The sequence below is a fragment of the Anser cygnoides genome, chromosome 2, assembly GCF_040182565.1.
Source record: "Anser cygnoides isolate HZ-2024a breed goose chromosome 2, Taihu_goose_T2T_genome, whole genome shotgun sequence".
NCBI classification, from domain to species: Eukaryota; Metazoa; Chordata; class Aves; order Anseriformes; family Anatidae; genus Anser; species Anser cygnoides.
In genome coordinates this window covers 138,959,419-138,979,930 of record NC_089874.1, presented here as the reverse complement: position 1 = coordinate 138,979,930, position 20,512 = coordinate 138,959,419, and the positions used below count along the sequence as shown (strand labels likewise).

At 41.7% G+C, this 20,512-nt stretch overlaps 2 protein-coding genes across 6 annotated transcripts in view; both read left to right on the top strand.

The window, feature by feature from the left end:
• Positions 1–20,512, top strand: part of RAD54B (RAD54 homolog B) — a 70,714-nt gene that overhangs the window by 7,252 nt on the left and 42,950 nt on the right. The gene's annotated exons all lie outside the window — the stretch shown is intronic.
• On the top strand, positions 9,376–16,779 carry FSBP (fibrinogen silencer binding protein). The gene is made up of 2 exons (XM_013172352.3): positions 9,376–10,954; positions 15,270–16,779. Exons 1-2 carry the CDS (start codon positions 10,584–10,586, stop codon positions 15,793–15,795), a joined length of 897 nt encoding a protein of 298 aa, XP_013027806.1. The 5' UTR covers positions 9,376–10,583; the 3' UTR covers positions 15,796–16,779.

Below are 20,512 nucleotides of genomic sequence, written 5' to 3'. Positions count from 1 at the left end.
TTTATGGTGTTCAACAAGCAGATTACTAATTGTGATTATGGTGAGTGCTGAACACTGGAAAATGATGCTTCTTCATAAATACATATCTTTGTAGGAAAATAAACTTTACTACTGCTTTATGAATCAGCCTGGGTTCATTTGTTTGTTTGTTTCAAGAGGAAAACGGTGTGGCAATCATTTTGGTACGTTTTTTTCACATTCAGAACATAATATTCATCGGCACTGCCAACAGGTGTGGTATGGGGAGGTCATTTATTTTTCTTATATGCCTGTACTGGATAAGTCTGTATGTCTTTAAAAGTGAAAGTTACTTTACCATTCCAGAAATACTTAACAGAAATCGAAAATTATACGTCTGGACTATTATCGCAGCTCTTAAAACTCCTTGGCTTCTACTTGTCCTCATTCCATTCTGAGGTCCTATAACCGAGTACAAAACAAACACAAATAATTTGTTTGAAGAATCTGCAGACAGGCAAATCTCTGAACTGTAGTTAATATCTCCTCGGTGTCTTACTTCTCCGTCTGGATTACATTTTTGGATTTATGCTCTGCAAGATGATGAATTCAGATATGGTGTTAGTAAGTAGGATTGGCCAGAACCGGGGTTCTCACCTGCACTACCTTCTTCAACTTAACATTTTATATGTAAATATATATGTAACAAATTTAATTTATGCTTATTATCTGAGTTTACAGTTTACTTTCTGTTGGCATTTTTAATCTAGGAGAACCTTGACTTGTTTCTCCTCTGGGTTTGCTACATCGCATGTGGAGACAAATAGCTCTTTCACCTGCGTACTTGGACATAGCATTGGGCTCGTATGGACATAGTTGGGCTCGGACTTCATTATTTGAACCTGATGTAGGTGAACAGAAAAGCTGCATACCGAGTCTGTCACTTTCTTCCATCTCCCCTCCTGTTTAGTTTTCGGTTGAGGAATACCTTGTCTTTCATCCGTCATTAACATCTCTTAATTCTTCTTCTGAGAGAAACTTTGTCAGAAGTCATACTCAGAGATTACCTTTGAACTAGCAATGCAGACAGATTGTAACTGTATTTCAGAACAGGATTAAAGTGTTTGCCCTATGATGACAGAATGTTTTTCATGCTTATGATGTTAACCGTATTTGTTATTTGCATGTAGTTGTGAATATATTTTCCATATTTTCCCTGGGATGCTAATGTTTGCTGAGTTTGTTGGCCTATAAAGTTTAAACTCTTTCCTCAGTTAAGTCATCTTTATTTTCATAATGGGATTGTTTGGCTCCTTCAGCTTTCTCGAGCATTGTTACAGGTTAGCCTGGTTTCTTCTCACTTGATACGAATACAAAACCCTCTTAATTAATATGAATGCTATATGAGAAAATTTGCTTTTCAGTAAATCATGACAGCACCAATCAATTCCCTATCACTGCTAATCAGAGGATTAAAAAAAATGCTATTTGGAGTTGGTTTTTTTCATACTGTGCAATTTCAGCCTGTCTATTTTCAGTTTCTAGATAACACAACCAAAGACATTCAGTCCTGACATCTTATAATGAAACATCCTGTTGCTAGAATTACTTAAATATCTTTGCAAGTATTAATTGTAATTTCTATTATTTCTTTCATTTCCATTATTGCACTTTACAAATTGAACTGGAAAAGATATTCCCGTTGAGTATTTTTACCATCTGCCTGTATTAGTGGTGGAGCTGCAGTTCAGTGGGCCCCTCACGTGTTTTCATAAACAGTTGGTAAAGCAGTTAACTCTTTGGGTAAAAGATACTGCATAACCGTGTGTAGCTCTTAATAACAACTAAGCGTGCCTTAGTACATCTGTTATTTGATGCCTGAGCTCAAATAAGTTATTGTTGCATTACTTGCAAGTTAGATTTAAAGTGTGTAGATGTTTTTTTTATCAAAATGGTATCGCTGCTAGCTTCTTTCTGATTTAAAGTAAACTGCTTCTCCTTGCAGTGTGATGGACAGAATAGCCAGTAATAGCGAACAGACAGCTGTCGCTAAATTCAAGATTGTTTTTATTCTGTGTGGGTGTCACCTGTACCTGTTCGAGTTCACCTCAGGAGATGGGGATTGGTTAAGAAAATTAGACTGATGTTAAAGTAAATGTATTGGAAATAAATTAACTGTCTCTCTCATCCGACACCATTCAGAGACAGTTTTGTGATGTTCATTTGATAAATGAACCAGAAGCGTTCATTTATCCATCAGCCACGGTAGGTGTAGCTGCAGATTGTCACCCGTTGGCCAAGTACCCCACTGGCCAGCAGTCGACGTGGTACTGGCAGACTTCTCGATGAGCCTTCTGTGGTGTAGTCCTACACGGCTTACATTGTTCTCTGGGCTGCAGCTTTGGGGCTCTGACACCTCCTCAGGATGATTCCTTTCGCTTGGTGCTCTTCCTTGGGATGTGAGGTGATGTCCTTTACTTTGCTGCTGGTGTCTGACCTTCTCTGGTATTTCCCCGGCTAGTTACATGCACTCAGATTTCCCCCTTGCTGAGGTCATGCATTGTTTTTAGTTATGCATGGAAATGGTATGGTAACAAAGCAGGAAACAGCATTTTAGCAAAGTAACTTTACTACTGTAATCTTAGTGTTCAAAAAAAAAAATTAAGATATTCTTCACCCTTATCTGCCGTTGCTTTTTCTCATGACTCTTCAATTTTTTTTTTTTTTTTGCCTTACTCTTGCTATAGATTCCTCACCTGCTTTATGGTCGTGGTTAGAACAGAACCCTGTCCTTAGGGTTTCTATTCCTGTGCTCAGAAGCACCAAATGCAGCAGCCGTGACTTCCCTGCTTCTGCAGTTTTAAGGTCTGCAGCGGAGAAACCGTTACTGAATTGTAGCGGTAATCCCTTAACTCAGGGTCATCGCCACAGACTGAAAGCAAGCAAAACAGCATAGTGTGCTTCTGGGATACACTGGCCTGCTGAGGAAGTTCACATCTCTAACCAGTGTTACTTACCTTGAATTTGGACTGCCCACCAGTTTGAGCAGTAAGATGCACCGTGAGTAGGAAAAAACAAGCAAGTATGAGGCGGGTGGAAGGAAACTATTCCAGCTCCACCACCAAAGGCAGCGTGTCGTATAACATTCACCAAGTGCAAAGCTGCTGTCCTGGGCTGGGTAGCCACCTGTGATGCGCTATAATGGGCTGCTGTAAAACAAACCCTGCCTTTCTCAGGCGATATTTCCACGGTTAGTCCAACACAACCTATAATTTGATATGATCGTGTATAGCTGTTGTGTGAATAACGAGGCTTTAGGTAATGATAGGTGACATAACCAGGATATTCACACGTTTGAGAAAAGGGCAGTGAAATGGCAGCGAAATACACTTTTCATCTGTCCTAGTTAGATGTGCTCTGATACGTGCATTTGAACTAATGGAGATAATGAAGGAGAGAGGAAGGAAACTAGAAATCAGAAGGGTATTACTTGGTCAGAAAAGGAAACGCACATCAGAGTTGTTTTAGATGGAAGATACCCAACGCTTCCCAAAAAGTTGCAAGGATTAATGTGGAAGCTTTTCAGTGGAAACTTGCCTATTAAACTGAATGGTATTTGCTTCTTTGCAGTGAAACAGCACAAATTGCTAGTTTCTTTACTTTTTAAATAGTGATAGATATACTCACTATTGAAGAGAGCTATGCTGCACATAAAGATAATAATCTTTTATGCTTTATCCCTTTGTTTTTATCATAAATTATTGAAAAAACAGAATTTGTAAACAAGAAAAAAAAAAGACTTAAACGCTCTTTTTAGTGCAGACACAGAGACCTAATGTTGAAACTGCAGATAAAAAGGAAACTCCCTTTTCCAGGGTGGGAGTGGGCCTGGGAAATGAACTGATTAAGCCAATATATTTATTATTATTTAGCTCCTTGGCAATTGCATGCAAATATATGATATATAGTCTGCAATATGTAGAAAATGAAATTACCTAACACTGTAATTTTGAAATAAGGAACTTAGGAGATGCTTTGTCTAGAGACTATTTTTAACAATTTAGGTTTAGCAGTAAAGATAGTTTCAGTTTCTTCATTCATTCTGGGGGAAACTGTCCATATAATTTCTTCTTAATTTCTCCTTCATTATCAAAATTTATTATCAGGCCGCGTGTGTGTGTGTAAGGAGTGAAGATGGACAAAAGAGGAAAATCACTGCAACTCTAAATTTCTCGGATATTTTCCACTCCCACCCTTCAGAAAGCCCTGTTTTGGGGGTGTGGGGGTGGGATGTGGTTTTGCTCCCCCCAGCACCCTCCCGTTTCCAACAGATACAAAGCTGGATTTAAAGGAAGATGGGAGAGAATGTAAGTACCAGGTAAAGGACAAGAAATGCCTTATTCAAGTGAAGTGGAAGGGTTTTTTGAGTTATAATGAGCACTGTTACAGACTTGGCCCGGATCCCTTCAAAGATAGTCGCCAAATCTTTCTGTAGCTCTGCTCATTGTTTGGATCCCCTTTGTTGCCATGCCAGCATAACTAGAGTTCAGCCCCAGCTTCTGGCTTTGGGCCTTAGGCTTCCCCCCGAACAGAAGCTTTGTCACAATACGACTTTCCTAAAGCCAACAGGATAGCGGTAAGACGGTTTGTTATCTCAGGGTCCTCAAAATAGCTGCTCTGAGCACATCAGAAGAATGGAGAAAGCTGCTCCTATGTCAAATGCACGAAGTAGTGGGTGGGGAAGTATTTTGAGGTTACTATTAAAGAATAATATCCAAAAGATGGGAGAATTGCAGAAACTTGACTTTTCTTACATTCTTTCTTTTCTTCTAGAGGCTATCTCGCTAATGGGGATTTAAGAATATAAATATCCTGAGAAAACCATACTTTGAAATCTTCCTGTATTTCTTGGCTGCTTCTTCTGGTCAGTCATCAAAAAGCTTGTTGAAAAACAGGATCAGAGAAGGTGCAAGAGTGTATTAGGAACCGGAGGCACTTCTGAATTCGTAAAGAACGATGCTGTTCCCTTTTCTTACTTACAAAGCGAAGAGCTTATTTATGGTGCTATAGGCACTTAGTAGGATAATTTGGAGTTCTGTAGCTTTAAGCCAAACTTGTTTGAAGGATGATTACAGATCTGAATGTGTGGGCTGGAATGTCAGATTGAGATGAAGATAAATCCTTAAAATTTGGCATGGAGAAGGCCAGTGTAATTATCTAATTTGAATATTTCCCATTTCAGTGGGCTAGATGTTGAGACAACACTTAGCATCAGCAGAGGGGATGGATGAATAATTAGCTTTTACGCCTGGAATTTTAGAGGACATGAGAGCTCTGGAGTGCATAATTCAGGCTAGCTTCAGGAGAGCAGTGCAAAGGTAATAATTACACTGTTAACTTCTGGAGTTTCTGGGCTTGTCCCGAGATATAAGTGCCCAGAGGCTGCAAGAATTATTAGCTAGACATCAGGCGTTAATACGTGGTAAATGGTGATGACAGAAATAGATGCAGAAGAAAGAATTAAAGCTTCTCTTTGTTTTTCCCGTTCCTGCCCACCCTACCCCAAATGCTGGGCAGAGGTTTAGAAAAGTTTAGAAATATTTGTGCAAGGAGAAGGGAAAAGAGTGGTCTGAGGGGTTCAGGTATGGTAAGGGTAGGAAGAAGAAAGTGTAAAGTTGATGGTGAAACAGGAAAAAAGAAGAATGAAATGAGAAAGCTATTTGAAATACATATTAAATGCTCTTATAATAATTCTCAGAGTCTGGAGAGAATCTATCTAAGCGCAGTAGCTTCCAGGTGAAGTTTTTCTGCAACTTTTGTCTCTCAATTCTTTGCCACCCTCAGCTCTCTCCATAATGAATAATGCCTGCAACCCTTAATTTGGGAGATTACCCACGAAACAGCTGTCTCTACGGGAGACCTTTGGAGCTGAAAACTTTCTCACCCACCCTTTGCCGCAGCCGGCTCTCAAGACGGATCGAATGACTTGGCACCATCTTGCTGGTGTGTCAGTGAAGAAGGCTGTGCGATGACCTAATGGAACTTTTGCAGCCCTTGCTACCTATAGACCCTCTCAAGCCATCTTCTGCAGCTGCCAAATCCATTTGCACGAGTGAGCAACTGCCTCAGTGCTTGCCAAATGTTTTTGCTGCCAGTATACCCCAATATATTCAGAGATGTGTAACGTAGCCGTAGCTGCTCAATCCTCTTACGGTTTCTAATAAGCACAGGGGTATCAGGGTTTCACTTCAGATTTTGGATCAGATCTTGCAGTCATTTTCTTGTTCTTAAGATTCTCAGGCTTCTACTGAATGCAAATGCCAAACCCAGGTCTACCCAGAGCTGGTTTGCTTACACATTAAATAAAAGAAAAATTGACCTCTTTTAGACTTACTCTGAGGCTACCCTTCTGTGGGCAGAGCGCCCTCACAGAGTTCAGCAGCCCTTTATTGACTTATTATTATTTGCATTGAAAGGTCCCAGCCTGGACCAGTGTAATTCACTTCAGTCAAGTCTGCTCCGAACTTCATCTTTCATGACATTCTTTTTTAGGGTCTCCTCCTTAATTATCTCTGTGTGTGTACCCTGTAGAGATCCTCCCTCTTTTTTTTTTTTTTTCTTCAAGAATAAAAGCTTGTCATGGAGATATTCTTCCTCAGTTTGTTTGACAAAGGATCCTTCTTCTCCCTCTTCTCTCCCCAGTTTAAGAAACCAGCCTTTGTAGGGTGTTCTCTCATATATATCAAAATATACATGGGCCACTTGGTGCAGTGATTGACTACGGTCCAAATGTGTCACTTGGCTTCTAAAATTTGGGCCCATTGAACTTTTTCAACAATTCATCTCATAGTAGCTTGGCTACTTTAATCCCTGCCTCTTTTCTATCTGTGATTCATTCATCTCTTGATAGCTCTCCAGGAAGCACTATTTGTATTTTTTTTTTGTATTTATTCTAGAATTTTCAACTGCAAAGCCCTGAACTTACCTATTACCTGTAGTTTCGAGTCTTATTTCCCAACTATTTAAGTTCTTCATCCTTAGCAAGGGCCTGTTGCTCAGTCCTTGAGTAATTGTGATGGTTTTCCATTCTCTTAATATTCTGATCTACTCTCACAGCTCCCATTTTTCATCAATTTCCAAATATGAAGATTTCATCCACTTGAAAACTGGGGTTTTAAATGCTAACATTTAAATTGGGAAGCATCTGGCTTCTTGAAAAGAAAGAATCAAGCAAATGGGGGGAAAAAATTGCTTTGTGAGTGCTAATATCAGCACAGGGCAGGGGCAGAAGCACAACAGGGCTGGGGGAGAACAGGTTTTTTTTTCAACTGTCTTGGAGCTACACCTTTGGTAGCTCAAAGAAGCCTTCGTGTGATGTTAATACGCAGCCTTTCACCTTCTGTGATTTCTCATCCAAGTACTGACATGACCTTAGGCTGATGAGCAGAACTATTTAAAAACAACAACAACAAAAAAAGAAATAGGAAAAAAAAAATCTTGTTTGGCAGCCGGCTTCATTTTTTACAAGGGTTATTTTACACTCCTGCAGAACAATATGTAATTCAGACTGATTCCTTCAGGCGCTTGCTCAGAAGAAATCATTGTAGCGGTGTTTTGCTGTAATTGCATTAGTGTGGAAACCGGGTCTCTGTTAAGCAGGAAGGTGATGAAGTAACACGAGTTCGGGTAGGTTTATTAAGATTTGCTGCAGCCCGGCACAGAGATGGCTGCTGCAGCATTTTGGGGAGTTACTCTCCTCACTGGCTGGTCCCTAATCCCCTGGTCTGTCCCGGTTGCCTCAGCCACACGGACACAACCCTGCACTGGTCTGCATTTCTGGCCTGACCAGCAGCCAGCCCGCAGAGGTGCTGGTCCCTCCCGCAGCCATCTCACAGACCCTCTGGTCGCTCCAGAATGTGGCCCAGGCTCATGGAGGCCAGGTCTTGGCTCCCAGTCCCATATCTGCTGTCTCTTTATGGTTTGGTGCTTGCCAGCGACCGTGTGCTGCCATACGGGCCGAGGTGATAGCATGGGTTTGGCCTCTGCTTGCCGGTACCCCAAGCACGTGGGTCCCTCTGATCTGTGATCGGAATAAACGCTTCTCTCACCCAGGAAAATAGTTACAAGTGTAGTTTAGTAAGAAGATGGGACAAACTCCAGTGATCAGGGCTAGGGGATGGCTGGACATGCATCTGGGCTCCTCACACCCCATTTCCCTGTGCCTGTTCCTTCCCAAAGCACTTTCATCCGCTCCTTTACTTGCCCTTGTTCCCTCCTTGAAATACCCCGTCCTAAGCCTTGTCCAATCCCAAAATACACTTGCTGGCATCTCGTAATGACTGCCATACCCCGGTGGGCTGCAAAGTGAGCGGGGGGGCCTCACCCGTCGACTCTCCTGTCACGGTCCCACTCCTGGGCTGTGGGGCCGCTCGTGTTTCTGTTGGAGCAGCCATGTCGAGGGCCCCCCTTCTTTCCTTGGGGTTATTGGGGTTCCTCCTCCTGGTGATGTTCACCTGCTCTGTGTTTGTGGGGAGGAGCCTTTACTCACACAGCCTAGCCCTGAGTTTTGTCACTAAAAGTCAAGAGACTGGGGCCTGCACAGCTCCTTAAACATCCGAGGGCACAAGGTGGGCTTTTCTGTGGCTCCTCGATTCCTATACTCCCAGAAGCCTAAAATACATTAGGCATATTCCTTTTTTTTTTTTTAACCACTGGTACACCACTCTTTAGTAATATTAAGAGCAAAGTGTGGGGAAATAGGGAAGGATTAGGTGTTTAAAAGTAATGGTTTTCACGCGGTGTTTCTAACCACAGAAGTATTTTGTTTCTCAAAGTCTCCCGAAATGGGCTTCAGACTATAAAATGCTTTATTTAATCCTGGCTTGAAAGCAATTCCAGCAAAGTGGACCAGTCACAATTTTGTTAGGTGGCGTGGGCAAGCCAAGCCTCGGGAAGTTGTTCCAAACACGCTTGTTATTGTAAACGCTGGCTGATTTTTAGCAGTGAAAGTCTCCTTTCGTTTAGTTTCAGGCTTTTTGTTTTGATTGCGGCTTGCGTCTGCTTGGGGATTTTTCCCCTTTGAGCAAGCAAGTTTATACCTAGATCTTTATTGCCTGCAGATAGATATTTCAAGCTATAATTAGATTTCTCTTGCCCTTACCCCCCCCTTCTAGGCTCCCTTTTTTTCAAGGCTGAACATGTTAAGCTTGAGAAGCTGTTGCCACCATCTCAAATTGTGTTTGTTTCCACCCTTTGGACTCTTGCAGTGACATACGCGATTTTTTCAAACTTAGTTGTTGCTTCTTGTATTTATGGGCGCCTTCCCTTTCATCTGCAGGTTCCTCCGCTTTGTTAATCGAGTTTAGACCGGAGAAATTTCAAACCTCGCCTGCGTTTTTGTGTTAAGGCTTGGCTCAAGGTGATGCATTTTGGAGCAAACAGCGGAGATGCACCAACGCAGCACGCACATCTTGCTCCTAAAAGTCAGGTTTTCACCCAGAAGGAATGCCTGGAAGTATTATCACGCAAGTAGCATGTTTCCCGGTGGTTGTTAGGAAAACCCCAGCTTCCACTCGTGATGGCAGACCCAGTAATTTGGGATTGAGCCGTAACCTTTCTCGCAGGCATCCCGAGAGGCAGGTCAGGCCGTTTCGCAGCCACCACGGGCTGCACGGCGATGCCACACGCCCCGAGAGGCAGGCATGTTCCAGCAGGGCACAGCTGCAGGCTGCAGCCACGAGAAAAAGCCGGATAAAAAGCCGATTCAGCTCTCACGCCGCCGCGTTTGTTTGTTTTTTTTTTTTCCACCAGGATTTTTTTTTTTGTCGCTTTCTCCGCCGTCAAACGCCGGGCCGCGAATAGCGGCTGCCTCTTTAAGAAGCCTCTGTGTAGGTAGCAGGAGCAGGCTGCAAAATGCAGGAGAAGCTTAGCTTTGCTGGAAGGCCGAGTGTAACCTAACCAGCTGGAGGATATGCAATAGCTGATTGACAGCAGGACTAGCATTATGCAAATACCGCCGGAGAGCGCGGCGGCCGACCGGGGGCTCTCTGAGGGAGCTCCCTACACACGCCGCGCTTATCTGGCTGGAGCTTTCCGCCTCGCCTCCCGCTCGGTGTAACAGTCAATAAATCGCCCCCCAAAAACAATTGTTGCTTTTTTTTTTTCTTTTTTTTTTTTCCCTCCCTTTTTTCGGCCGCCCGTTGCGTGCGAAATCCCGAGTGCGGTTTCAGTTTGCGATATGTGCGAGAGAGCTAGGGATATGTGTCAGAGCTTGTTACTCCGGCTAAATTAGGTAATTTTTAGCTGGGTAACGTGCTAATCTTTAAACCTTTATGTCTTTAAATCCTGCGTGTGTCTGGTCTCTTCATACAAAAGTGTATTTTGCTTGTTTCTTCTCGTCTTCTTCAGTCTGAAGCCTTATGTAGGTCAGGCTTGGCTTAAGCAGATTTCCTGAACCTGCGTCAGCTTAAGCTGAAGGAATTTTAATAAACCCTCCCTTGTAGGCGTGGGCCTAAATGAGACTAGCCTAGTTAAGCCTGATCTTTTTCTGTTTGTGAAAAAGAGCCGAGCAGAGCTAGGGACTGCATGGTGGCTTCAGGAACAGCTTCCTTAATTCCGAGCTAACAATGGTCGGGAAGGCCAGATCTTCTAATTTCACCTTATCTGAAAAGCTCGATTTGCTAAAACTCGTGAAGCCGTACGTTAAAATTCTCGAAGAACACACCAATAAGCATTCAGTCATAGTGGAAAAAAACAAATGCTGGGATATCATAGCTGATAACTACAATGCCATCGGAGTAGATCGCCCGCCTCGTACCGCACAGGGCCTGCGCACGCTGTACAAGAGGCTCAAAGAATATGCCAAACAGGAGCTATTGCAGCAAAAGGAGACGCACTCCGATTGTAAAAGCAGCATTTCCGAGCCAACCAAGAAAGTTGTGGAGATGATTCCACAGATTTCCAATGTGTGTTTAAGAGACAGGAGCGGTGTACAAAGGTGAGAGAATTTTTTTTTTTTCATTTTGTTTCTGAATGAAAATTATGGCGCCTCCTATCTGCTCTGTGACGCGTTTCTCGTGTTCAGTGTCCTAAAGAAAACGTTCGTAAGAGAAAAATCCCCAAATTGGGAACAATGACTAAATAATATTGCTTTTGTTTTATGGGAAGCTTGATGGTGACTTAGCACTGCATTCATTTTTCAGCTCTTTCAAAGCCTGTTTCAGTCTTTGTCATACTCTGGAAAGTGAGGGTTAAGGGAGAATCAAAGAGAAATAGTAGCTCCAACCTCTACCCCTCCCCTACCTTTTAATAGGCAGATTATTCAAACATTGGCAAAGTGATGGCTATTCTCCTCCATTTAAGGTAATACTGCAGTCATTTTGCAACATATGGAACTCTTAGCAGTTTATATAAGATTTTTAATAAAGTTACTTCACAGAGCTAAGGAACCTTGTTCCTGGAGCTTTCTTCTCTCATTTGCTCTGCTGTTTGCATATTATGTTTTAACTGATCCCAACCCTTTAAAAAAATCGACTGCCTGCACCACAGTGCCTTTGTGAGTGCAAGTGTGTTTTTTTAAATACTTTTATTGCATTGACAGTGATTTTCTGAAACTGGAGCAAAGCTAATTGCAGTCTAAACTCCAAGCAGTTCTGCATCGTACGGTAGGTAGTTTAAATGCACACAGAGAGAAACTGAGAGGTACAGCTATAGAAGTTTTGTTTTTTTTGGTAGTTTTTTTTTTTCTACACTGCTCAGTAAAGTGAGACACACTGTCTAGATTTGAGCCAGACATAATACAGGCAGGCAGCATGCAGGCTTTCTCACACAGCTGGCTAATGCCCCTCATATCTGACTTGCAACACTCTGCTGGTTCTGTATTGGTCCTTGAGGGATCAAAAAATGCCTGGGTCAGGTTTTGGTTCCTCCAGATACAAAAAGCAAGGTAGGGAGGAGGGGAAAAAAAGCCAAATAACTCTCAGAAATCTTGAGAAAGCTCTGATTTTTTTTTTCTTCCCTCTTTTTAACAAACAGATTAATGGGAAGTGAACTTTCCATATTTTAATCGGACACACTGCTAGTTGGTGCAACAGCTAAAGGCTCTAAGAAAAGCTGGCATGCGCGCACAGGGCGAATTTGATTCGTGGTGCCACTGGTTGAACTGAATGGTAACAATTGTCTAAATCCCAACATGCCAGATGCTCTAAAAATATGCTGTTGTGGGTCCTCGGCGTAAAGAAGTCTGAAGCAACTGGGCTGTGCTGCTGCTGCTGCTCCTGGTGAATGCCCCTGGAGGAACAGTTCCAAAGAATTCCCTGGAACAAAACGAGGCTTTTAATTGCGCTAATAAAGGTTGCAGTGTCTTGGCTACCAACTTTTGTAAGGAGGAAGAAAAAAAAAAAATAGTGTGAGAACTTTGGTTTGTAGATCGGCTTATAAAAAGCGGTGACGCTTTTCATGAATGATTAAGAGCTAATGATCTCCATAGTTTGTCTCCTATAATTTAGGCATTTTTTGCAGGCTTTTATGGCTCTGGGAACGTTGACTTGATTGCTGCTTACCCAAAATGGTTGTTCTAGGAACAGCCAATGCACTGTGTGTCGAAGGGAAGGATTATCATTTAAATATTTTTTTTTCTGCCTAATTACATCATTATTTGATAGTTCTAATTTTAACTCCGAGTTGCATTTTCCCCTGATTTTGAAAACCCTGCGCTGGGTTTTAACTCACTAGGATATGGCTTAGCTTTTTGGGAAGGAAATACAACTTATAATGAATCCAAATTCTTAATTGCACCTTTAAGCAATTTCTAGCTCACGGTGATTAAACAAAACCTAGTGAATCATGGGTGCCTCCAGGGTTATAAATACCATCCCCCAGTTGTGGTAACTGTTGTTTGTCTTTCTTTCAGTCAAGTTGTCAGAAACAACATTAGTAACCACCATACAGGCGTTCCTTTTGTTTCCCAATTCCTTCTTTCTCTCTTCCCCGTCTAATTGTTTTCCTCTTAGGAGGCTGACTCCAAAAGGGGGAAAAAAAGCCCCGGCTGAGCTACCTGAAGGTTTGGTAATTGTCAAGTTTCCTGTGAAATACACTGCACGAGATGAAATGGTCACCGTTTGGAGGCTGTTAGCCTGAATCGTACCTATTTTTTCTTTCTCTTTAACCTCTCTCACTTTCTCTTTCTGCTCTCTCCCTCTCCGTTTCCTTTTGTCACAATGACCTGCTTCTCCTGCTAGTTGTTTCCACCATTCGCAGGCGAGACGCTGGCCGGGAGCCAGCAACCCCGACCGAGGCGAGCCCGTGCTAGAGGCTGAGGTGGTGAAGAGGGGGAAACCCGGCGCTACGGCCAGCCCTGGGGAGGCACAGAGGACATTTGTATGCGGGAAAATAACGCCTGATGCTCAAGGAAAAGGAGGGGAAGGGATGTGAGAAAGAGGTGCATAGAAGAAGGTGAAGCTTTGTGGCATGAGGAAGAGAGGGAGTAAGGTGATATAATCGATACTTTATAGGCAGCTCAGGTGACGGTGGACAGAATTACGATTATCCCGATGTTTTCTTAGGGATAAATGAAAGTTCTGTTTCCAAAAGCCTCCTTCAGATGGACTTTTTCTTCTTGAAAGCTTTATTTAAAATAGTGTGGGTGATTGGCAGAACTAATTTTTGTGAAATACATTTCTCTGACCCTCTTGCTCGTTCTTATAACTGAGTATTTAGAAGTTTCCGTGCTTTTATTCTAGAAATTGCACTTGGATCTTAGTAGATGGTGGGCTAGTTCAGGGTCCTTTGGAAATTGCACCCATGGCTGCTTATTTCTTTTGAACCAAGAGTTTTGCAGACCATGGGAGATGCAGGGGAGATAATGCTTTCTTTTGGTGTCTCCCTAAGGAGTTTGTGCACTTCCACAAAAAGTAGGATGTACAAATTAAATTTCTCCTGTACTTCTGGGAATGCGAACCCACATCTGCTGCTCACGGGCAGTGTTTTAATAATCAGTGTTCCTCAAACTGTGGATTGTAGAGCTCAAAAGGAGTTTTTAAAAAGCCAGTGCAAACACAGACACACGCCCTACCCCTTTAATAGGCAGCAACTCAGGTCCTCCAGGGCTGGGGAGCATCTGTGCATGTTTTGTTCATCGTGGATCCACTCGCTGCCTTTAGCTGCTAGCAGCAGCTCAGTTCTTCATGGGATGGGGACTGTCTCATGTCTTCATCCTCTAGTTAGAGCCTCTGTTTTAAGGTGTCCTGGCCATGATGGTGCACTGTCTTTGCTGCCAGTACCAGCTTTATGTATTCCCGTTCGCATATTAACCGAACTGCCTCCCAAGTCATGCTGGAGGTATTCTTTGTAGATCCGTACTGTACAATAGTTCAAGAAGCTGATCTGGCTTAAAAAAAAAAAAAAAAAAAGTATTGCCTGAATAAAGGAGTGATGTGCAGAGCTCTGGGGTTTCAAACAAGTGGTGGAGAAGTCGGCAGGCGCAGCTGGGGCCGTTATTAGCATCAAAGCCAGCGTAATGTCAGATCGTGACTGGAGGTGCTGCTGACTCAGGGCTTCGCACAAAGGCAGATGAGTCAGGTGGGTGTTGTACTTCAGAACAGGGGGAAAAATGCAGCGCAGAGCTGTTCTGAGTGGCAGCGCTTCCACATCTTCTCATGAAGCTTCAGAAAAATAGTGAGATCATTGATTCGTAGGGAAGGAGCAAGGATTAGCTTGATTCCCTAATCTACGGGCAGGGTCATCATCTGGGCTGTGGTTTCTTCTCCCCAGGCACTTTGTGTAATTTTATTCAGCGATTGTTTTACATGGAAAAAGGCACACAAAACAAACATTTAGGTGCGTGAGTCAGAAACAGGGAACACATTGGGACAGGAGGAGATGAGTAAGTTTGGGAGATGGAAACATTTCTGCCATAGTCCGCTCAATCTGAGTTTATGCCCTTTTATAATCACTTTCTAGGTTATATAAACCATTTCCTCTGTCACGTGCATCAACTTCTACTTCTTTGTTTTTATTCTCATTTATCACTATCATTTATCACTAATGCCTGTTTGTCCTGTTGCAGAGGAAGGGCCAACCAGGATTGCTCTTCCTAGGCTACACTTCGTGGTAGCAGTAGCATCTGAATAAGACAAGGCTGTATACATGTGGTGGAAAGAAGGAGGGATGCACACGGTGTTCATGTAATGAAGTAGAGTTCCAGGCGTAGCTAGCAAAGAGTAGTATTTCAAATGAAGCTTTGGTTACTTACATCTGTGTCTTTTTAAAATAGTTTTTAATGGATGATTTACATCTGATTTTGTGTGTTCTAGTGCTGGTATCGATAAAGAAACAATTGCTGGTACCAGTTCACCACAGGCAATGTTGGATCACCATCCTGCGACAGTCATGATGGAGTTGCAGTCAGAAGAGGATGTCAAACCTCCTCCTTCTTTGATTATAGACTCACAGCAAAGTGAGAGCTTAGAACAAGAGGAAGAACACCAGCTGGTGCATATTATGGAAAGGTCTCCTTCAACATCGGTGTCTTCGGTTGACATGAGAGTTATGATGTCTCCCTCTCCTGTACCGAGAAGAGATGAGTTTTTTAGGCTTGAGGTTGGAGAACGCTTTAGACCAATGTGTGGGTCTGACCCACAGATGCTGCAAATGCTGAAAGAAGAGCACCAGATAATATTAGAAAATCAAAGAAAAATTGGGCTTTATGTCCAAGAAAAAAGGGATGGTTTGAAAAGAAAGCAGCAGCTGGAGGAAGAACTGTTGCGAACAAAAATCAAAGTAGAGAAGCTGAAGGCAATACGATTACGCCGTGATCTGCCAGAATACAGCAGTATCTAAATATTTTATTACTTCTGTCATATCCCGTGAAGTACTTAATAATAAATACTTTTACCCTAGCAAAGTTGTTCCTTATGTTAATATGGATGGATCAAAATGTTCTCTTGAAAGATGAGAGCATATTTTCCATGTTGTTGTTTATGTACCTTAATAAAAATACCTTGTATGCGTTTGAGTGCACCACCTCTTCTGAACTATAATCAAATCCTGTAGATTTAAGTGGTTAGGATGTTAAAAATCCCAACTTCTTAAATATTTCCACTTCTCTCTAATAGAAATGTGATGACCTAACAGCAATTTAGCTCAATTCTTTCTAAAAATTTGATCATATGCATTATTTCTTCAAATAAGTACCTCTGCTTCATAATCTTAATGAAGTTACAGGTTCGTAAATATGCATTAAAAGGAGGAGTAAGAGGCGATGTTTAAATATGCTCTTCTTTTCAAGTTGGTAAATCTTACGGCAGTGGTGAAATTTTGCTGATATATCAACTTGGAAAACAAAATTACTGGATTGTTATATTTTTTTAATGTTCAGTAGACAGTTGCATAAATGTACATTTTTTTAAAGAGTTAACACTTTTTATTGTTTTCGGTGGATGAGCGTTTCCATAGGACATTATCAAAATAGAGACAAGGAATGCAATACTTCATCATTAAAACTGCATGTGTGCGTAATTTGTGTGTACAGTTACCATGATCGTATATTCAGTTAGAGTAATTATACTGGTGATCAACCACAGAAGTGTCTAATTTGCTCATTTGCATGCATAATTACTACTGTGCATGTGCAACCAAGACAGTTGCAGGTGCCTTTGATTGATCAATATGACTATAAGCTACCAAAATGAGATAGTTGCTGTGTGTAAGTAATGTGACTTGAAGTCAACAGAAGATTCTTTGTTATTCCGCGTACCTTTTATAACTGCTGTTGTTCTGGTCTTTTGATTAGTTTTAAATAAAAAGCCCAAAATGAAAAAGAAATTGATTCTTCTGTCTGTCCTAGTAGCAGCACTTTCCTCTGCAGTTATGATCAACACTAATAACTGGAAAACAAAACAAAGCAAACAAAAAAAACCAACCCACAACAACAGGAAAGCGTAAGTCCCAGACAATTGATTTCTCCATAATTCTTGGTCTTCTGCTTGTTATGAATAGATCCACACCTGCCTTAGAGCTCTGGCTCCTTATTCCATGTAACAATACTTTCTCCTTCCTCTAACTTCTAGCATAGGAAAAGGAAAGGAAGCACGGACTCAAGGAAAAAGAGAGAACAAAGGAGGTGTAATTCCACCCTGGTCTCCTATCTCAGAGGGCCCCAACAACAGAAAGGACAAAAGCAATAGGAAGGAGAACGTTTTTTTCCTGTGTCTGCTTGTTACTGTTGCTTCTGTCACTGTTTTTCCCCAAATTTGCTTCTTTCTCCATTCCCACAGAACCTCAGCTTGTGTGAATGGGGCACTGGTCTGCATCAGCAGACTCTTTAAATGAGGTAAGCCTTGCTACTTCTTGCCAGTCTTCTGAGTGAATCAGGTTACCTTTGTAACCACGGGGATAAGTGCTTATTAAAACCTGAAGGCTGGAAGCATATAAGTTTAGCTGAGGGACCAGTCGAGCTTAAAGCATTGTAGTTAAAATTTTATGACAGCGATGAGAGAGAAATCATCTCGACTGTCAGTGCCCAGGACACCTTTAACGGGTTACAGGTGGGGAGGGTAGAGGAAATAAATCTTTGGTTTACAATCCGAGGAAAAATATAGTCAATGAAAACAGATGTCAGCAATATGGAATTGCCCCCTACTCTTCTTCTTCCAGTGGTATTGTAGAGAAGAGAGCTTTTCAAGCACTTGTTCTTTTGGGAATGTTTGCGTGCACTGATGATGATGTCTGAATGAGTGGCCTTGGTTTCTGTTCAGACCTTGCCTTCTGTCTTTTTTGCGGTTCAAGGACATTGATCTCTTTTTATATAGCCAGGAACACTTCAATGAGATACGCTCTTCCCTGAGTTTACAAGAGTCAGAGTCTTGGCTTTAATAAATAAATACAGATTTTATTTGTTCTACTTTGCTGTGTGAAATGTGGCTGCTCAGAAATTGGGTAACAGCACGAAATTCCCTGCACTCATAATTTTGAAAAAAATGATTTTATCCTTTCAGTTGAAAATCAGAATTTTGTTTTCCAATTTCAAGGAATTCCAATTTGTTGTTCGTGTCCTTACATACTATGCAAATGGATACCTTTTTACTAGTCCAGAAGATAATTCCCAACTGGCTTATTGTGTGGCGGTGGTTTTGAATTATAGCTAACCTTATTTTGGCCACTAAAATGCTCTTCAGAGACTCCAGAATATTTTCTGTTGAATTCTCCATTCTCCTTGGGCTACGTCAGGAGGTGACCTCCAGGGTCTCTGTTGGCACGGCGTTTTTATTTCAAGGAGTAGAACCAGAGGAATTTCCAATCTTCAAAAGCTTGTTTGTAGTCCTTTCTGAACTGAGAGGCAAGGCAGATACAAAGCTCAGACTCTGGGTAGAGCAGACTGCCTGTTATAGTCCTGATATTGGAGGGGGAAGGATACAAATGAGTAAGAAATAATGCAATACAGGGGTCTGCTCAGAAATGTCTCCCTGTAATCAGGACGTTTGGTTGTTCTGGCACTGTCTCATTTGTTGGTGGAAGGCCTTTCATTCTTACTTGCAGGCAGCATCTCTAGTTTGGAGATCTCTCTTCTGGTTTCCTTTGTTCTCTGGTGCGGGTTTTTATGGTTTTTTTTGGTGGTGGGGAGGGGACCCTCTTGAATCCCCACGTAGCTGTCTTGTTTCTTTACTTGCGACATGACATTTATCTTCTTTCACTACGGATATGTTTCTTCTTTCAGTGACATCAGTGCAGCATGGTGCTGACTGTGTTATGCCTGTCCATGCTGGCGGATCTTTCTCACCCCACATCTGCTTTTCAGTGTCAGGTTATCGGTCTGCATCAGACTTCTCACTTCTCGGTGCCTGTTCTCATTTTTTTTTTTCATGTATTCCTAATGTGGGCACATGCACGCACAGCTGCGGCTAGTCCTTCTGGACCTTCAAGTACTATGAATTTTTACCGTTCCAGCAAATTATATTTCATTAGCATGTGTGAAAGCAATGGCAGGAAGCCCTTCACTCCTTCACCCCCATCCTAATCCTCCTGTTCTCTTCACTGTACCTGGCAGTGCCGTTCCCTGTCTGCATGTTTACAATGTACTGTGTACAAGCAGAGTAATTTTAGGCAAGGGCAAATTTCTACCATATGTTCACGTCCTCCTACTAAGATAACCGAAATAAACAGGCTCTAGCAGTAATTTAATTCCCAGTTTCTAATGTATTATTTTCATTTTAGGATTAGAGTAAAAAAACTATAACTTTGATAACTTTGTGATCATTGTGATAACATCTTGCGTAACTTCATCTATGTGAGTAACTGTCTAATTATTGGTCTATACTTTTGTCAAATGCTCCCTAATTATCTTTTCCTTTTTCTCCCCGTAAGCTCTCCACTCCTTTGTTATCATCTTGTTGGCTGTGCTTGCCTTCTGTCAGAATTATCAGGTAAAAATCGTGGAAGAGAGACCTACTCCAAGACCAGGAAATATTACTTACTAATCTTGCTTGTCATACTCCTTTTCTAGCATTCTTCTACTTTTGAATGCTTTCTTTCCTTTATGTTTCCACGTATTTTCTTGCTTGGGACTTTTTTCCCCAGGGAATGAAAATGCGTAAACTAGAGCCTACACACTTTGCATCCCATGGATCGCCAACAGGCAAAGCCGTAACTGTGCTTATAATTATGAGAGAATTGCTTCTAAGTGGGAGGAACAAGTGGTGAATTCTGATGCTCAGGTTTGCTGGAGAAGCTGTCTTTCCACAGTTCAAATATAAAACATTTTCACAAGGCGATTTAATCTCGTGTTGATGAAGTTCATAGTATTGCCCAAGGGTAGAGAGAGAGATTGGAAAAATAATTAGTTTTTTGTGTTTTTTTTCCCCTTTTTCTTGAAAATTATTTTTGCTCCACACTGCATTATAGAAAGGTTAAGCCTAACAGAACTTTACATACATCTAGCCCAGGACATTCAGACTTTCAATTATGGTGTTTTAAAAGTTTTAAGATAAAAGCCTTGCTTCTGAAACCTACAATTTTCAGTACTAAAGTAGTTGAAAACCTCGGTTGTGATCTGTGCATAAGCAGAGACGGATAAGGGACGGGGAACCCATTGGGAAACTCAGCAGTCTGCAAGCCCTGACATTCTCCGGGGTCCTTGTGTTTTCTGAGTGCTGTGGGATTGCATACCATTTTATCCTAGTGATTGCACAGTGATTTGTTGATGTATCCAAATATTTGAGTGAGCACAGCACGTTGTCAGACTGTATTACTCACACGAGAGAAATATTGTACGATTCTCTTTGCATACTTAATCAGCAGTTGTTCCGTGTTATTTATAATCTCGGTTTGCTCTTTAGGAAAAACGCAGACTTGAAAATCATACTTCATTTTTTTATATTTTAAGTATGTGAGCAGAATTAAAAAAAACTAATTCATTATTTCCTGACCGCTTCTTGCTGATTTTCATCTGTAGTTAGCATAATCACAATAACAAGCATAATTTAACGTAAATGCAGTCAAAAAAACCAATTTATCTGGATTATGGTGCCCCTCCATATGCGGCTGATGCCAAGGCCTAGTT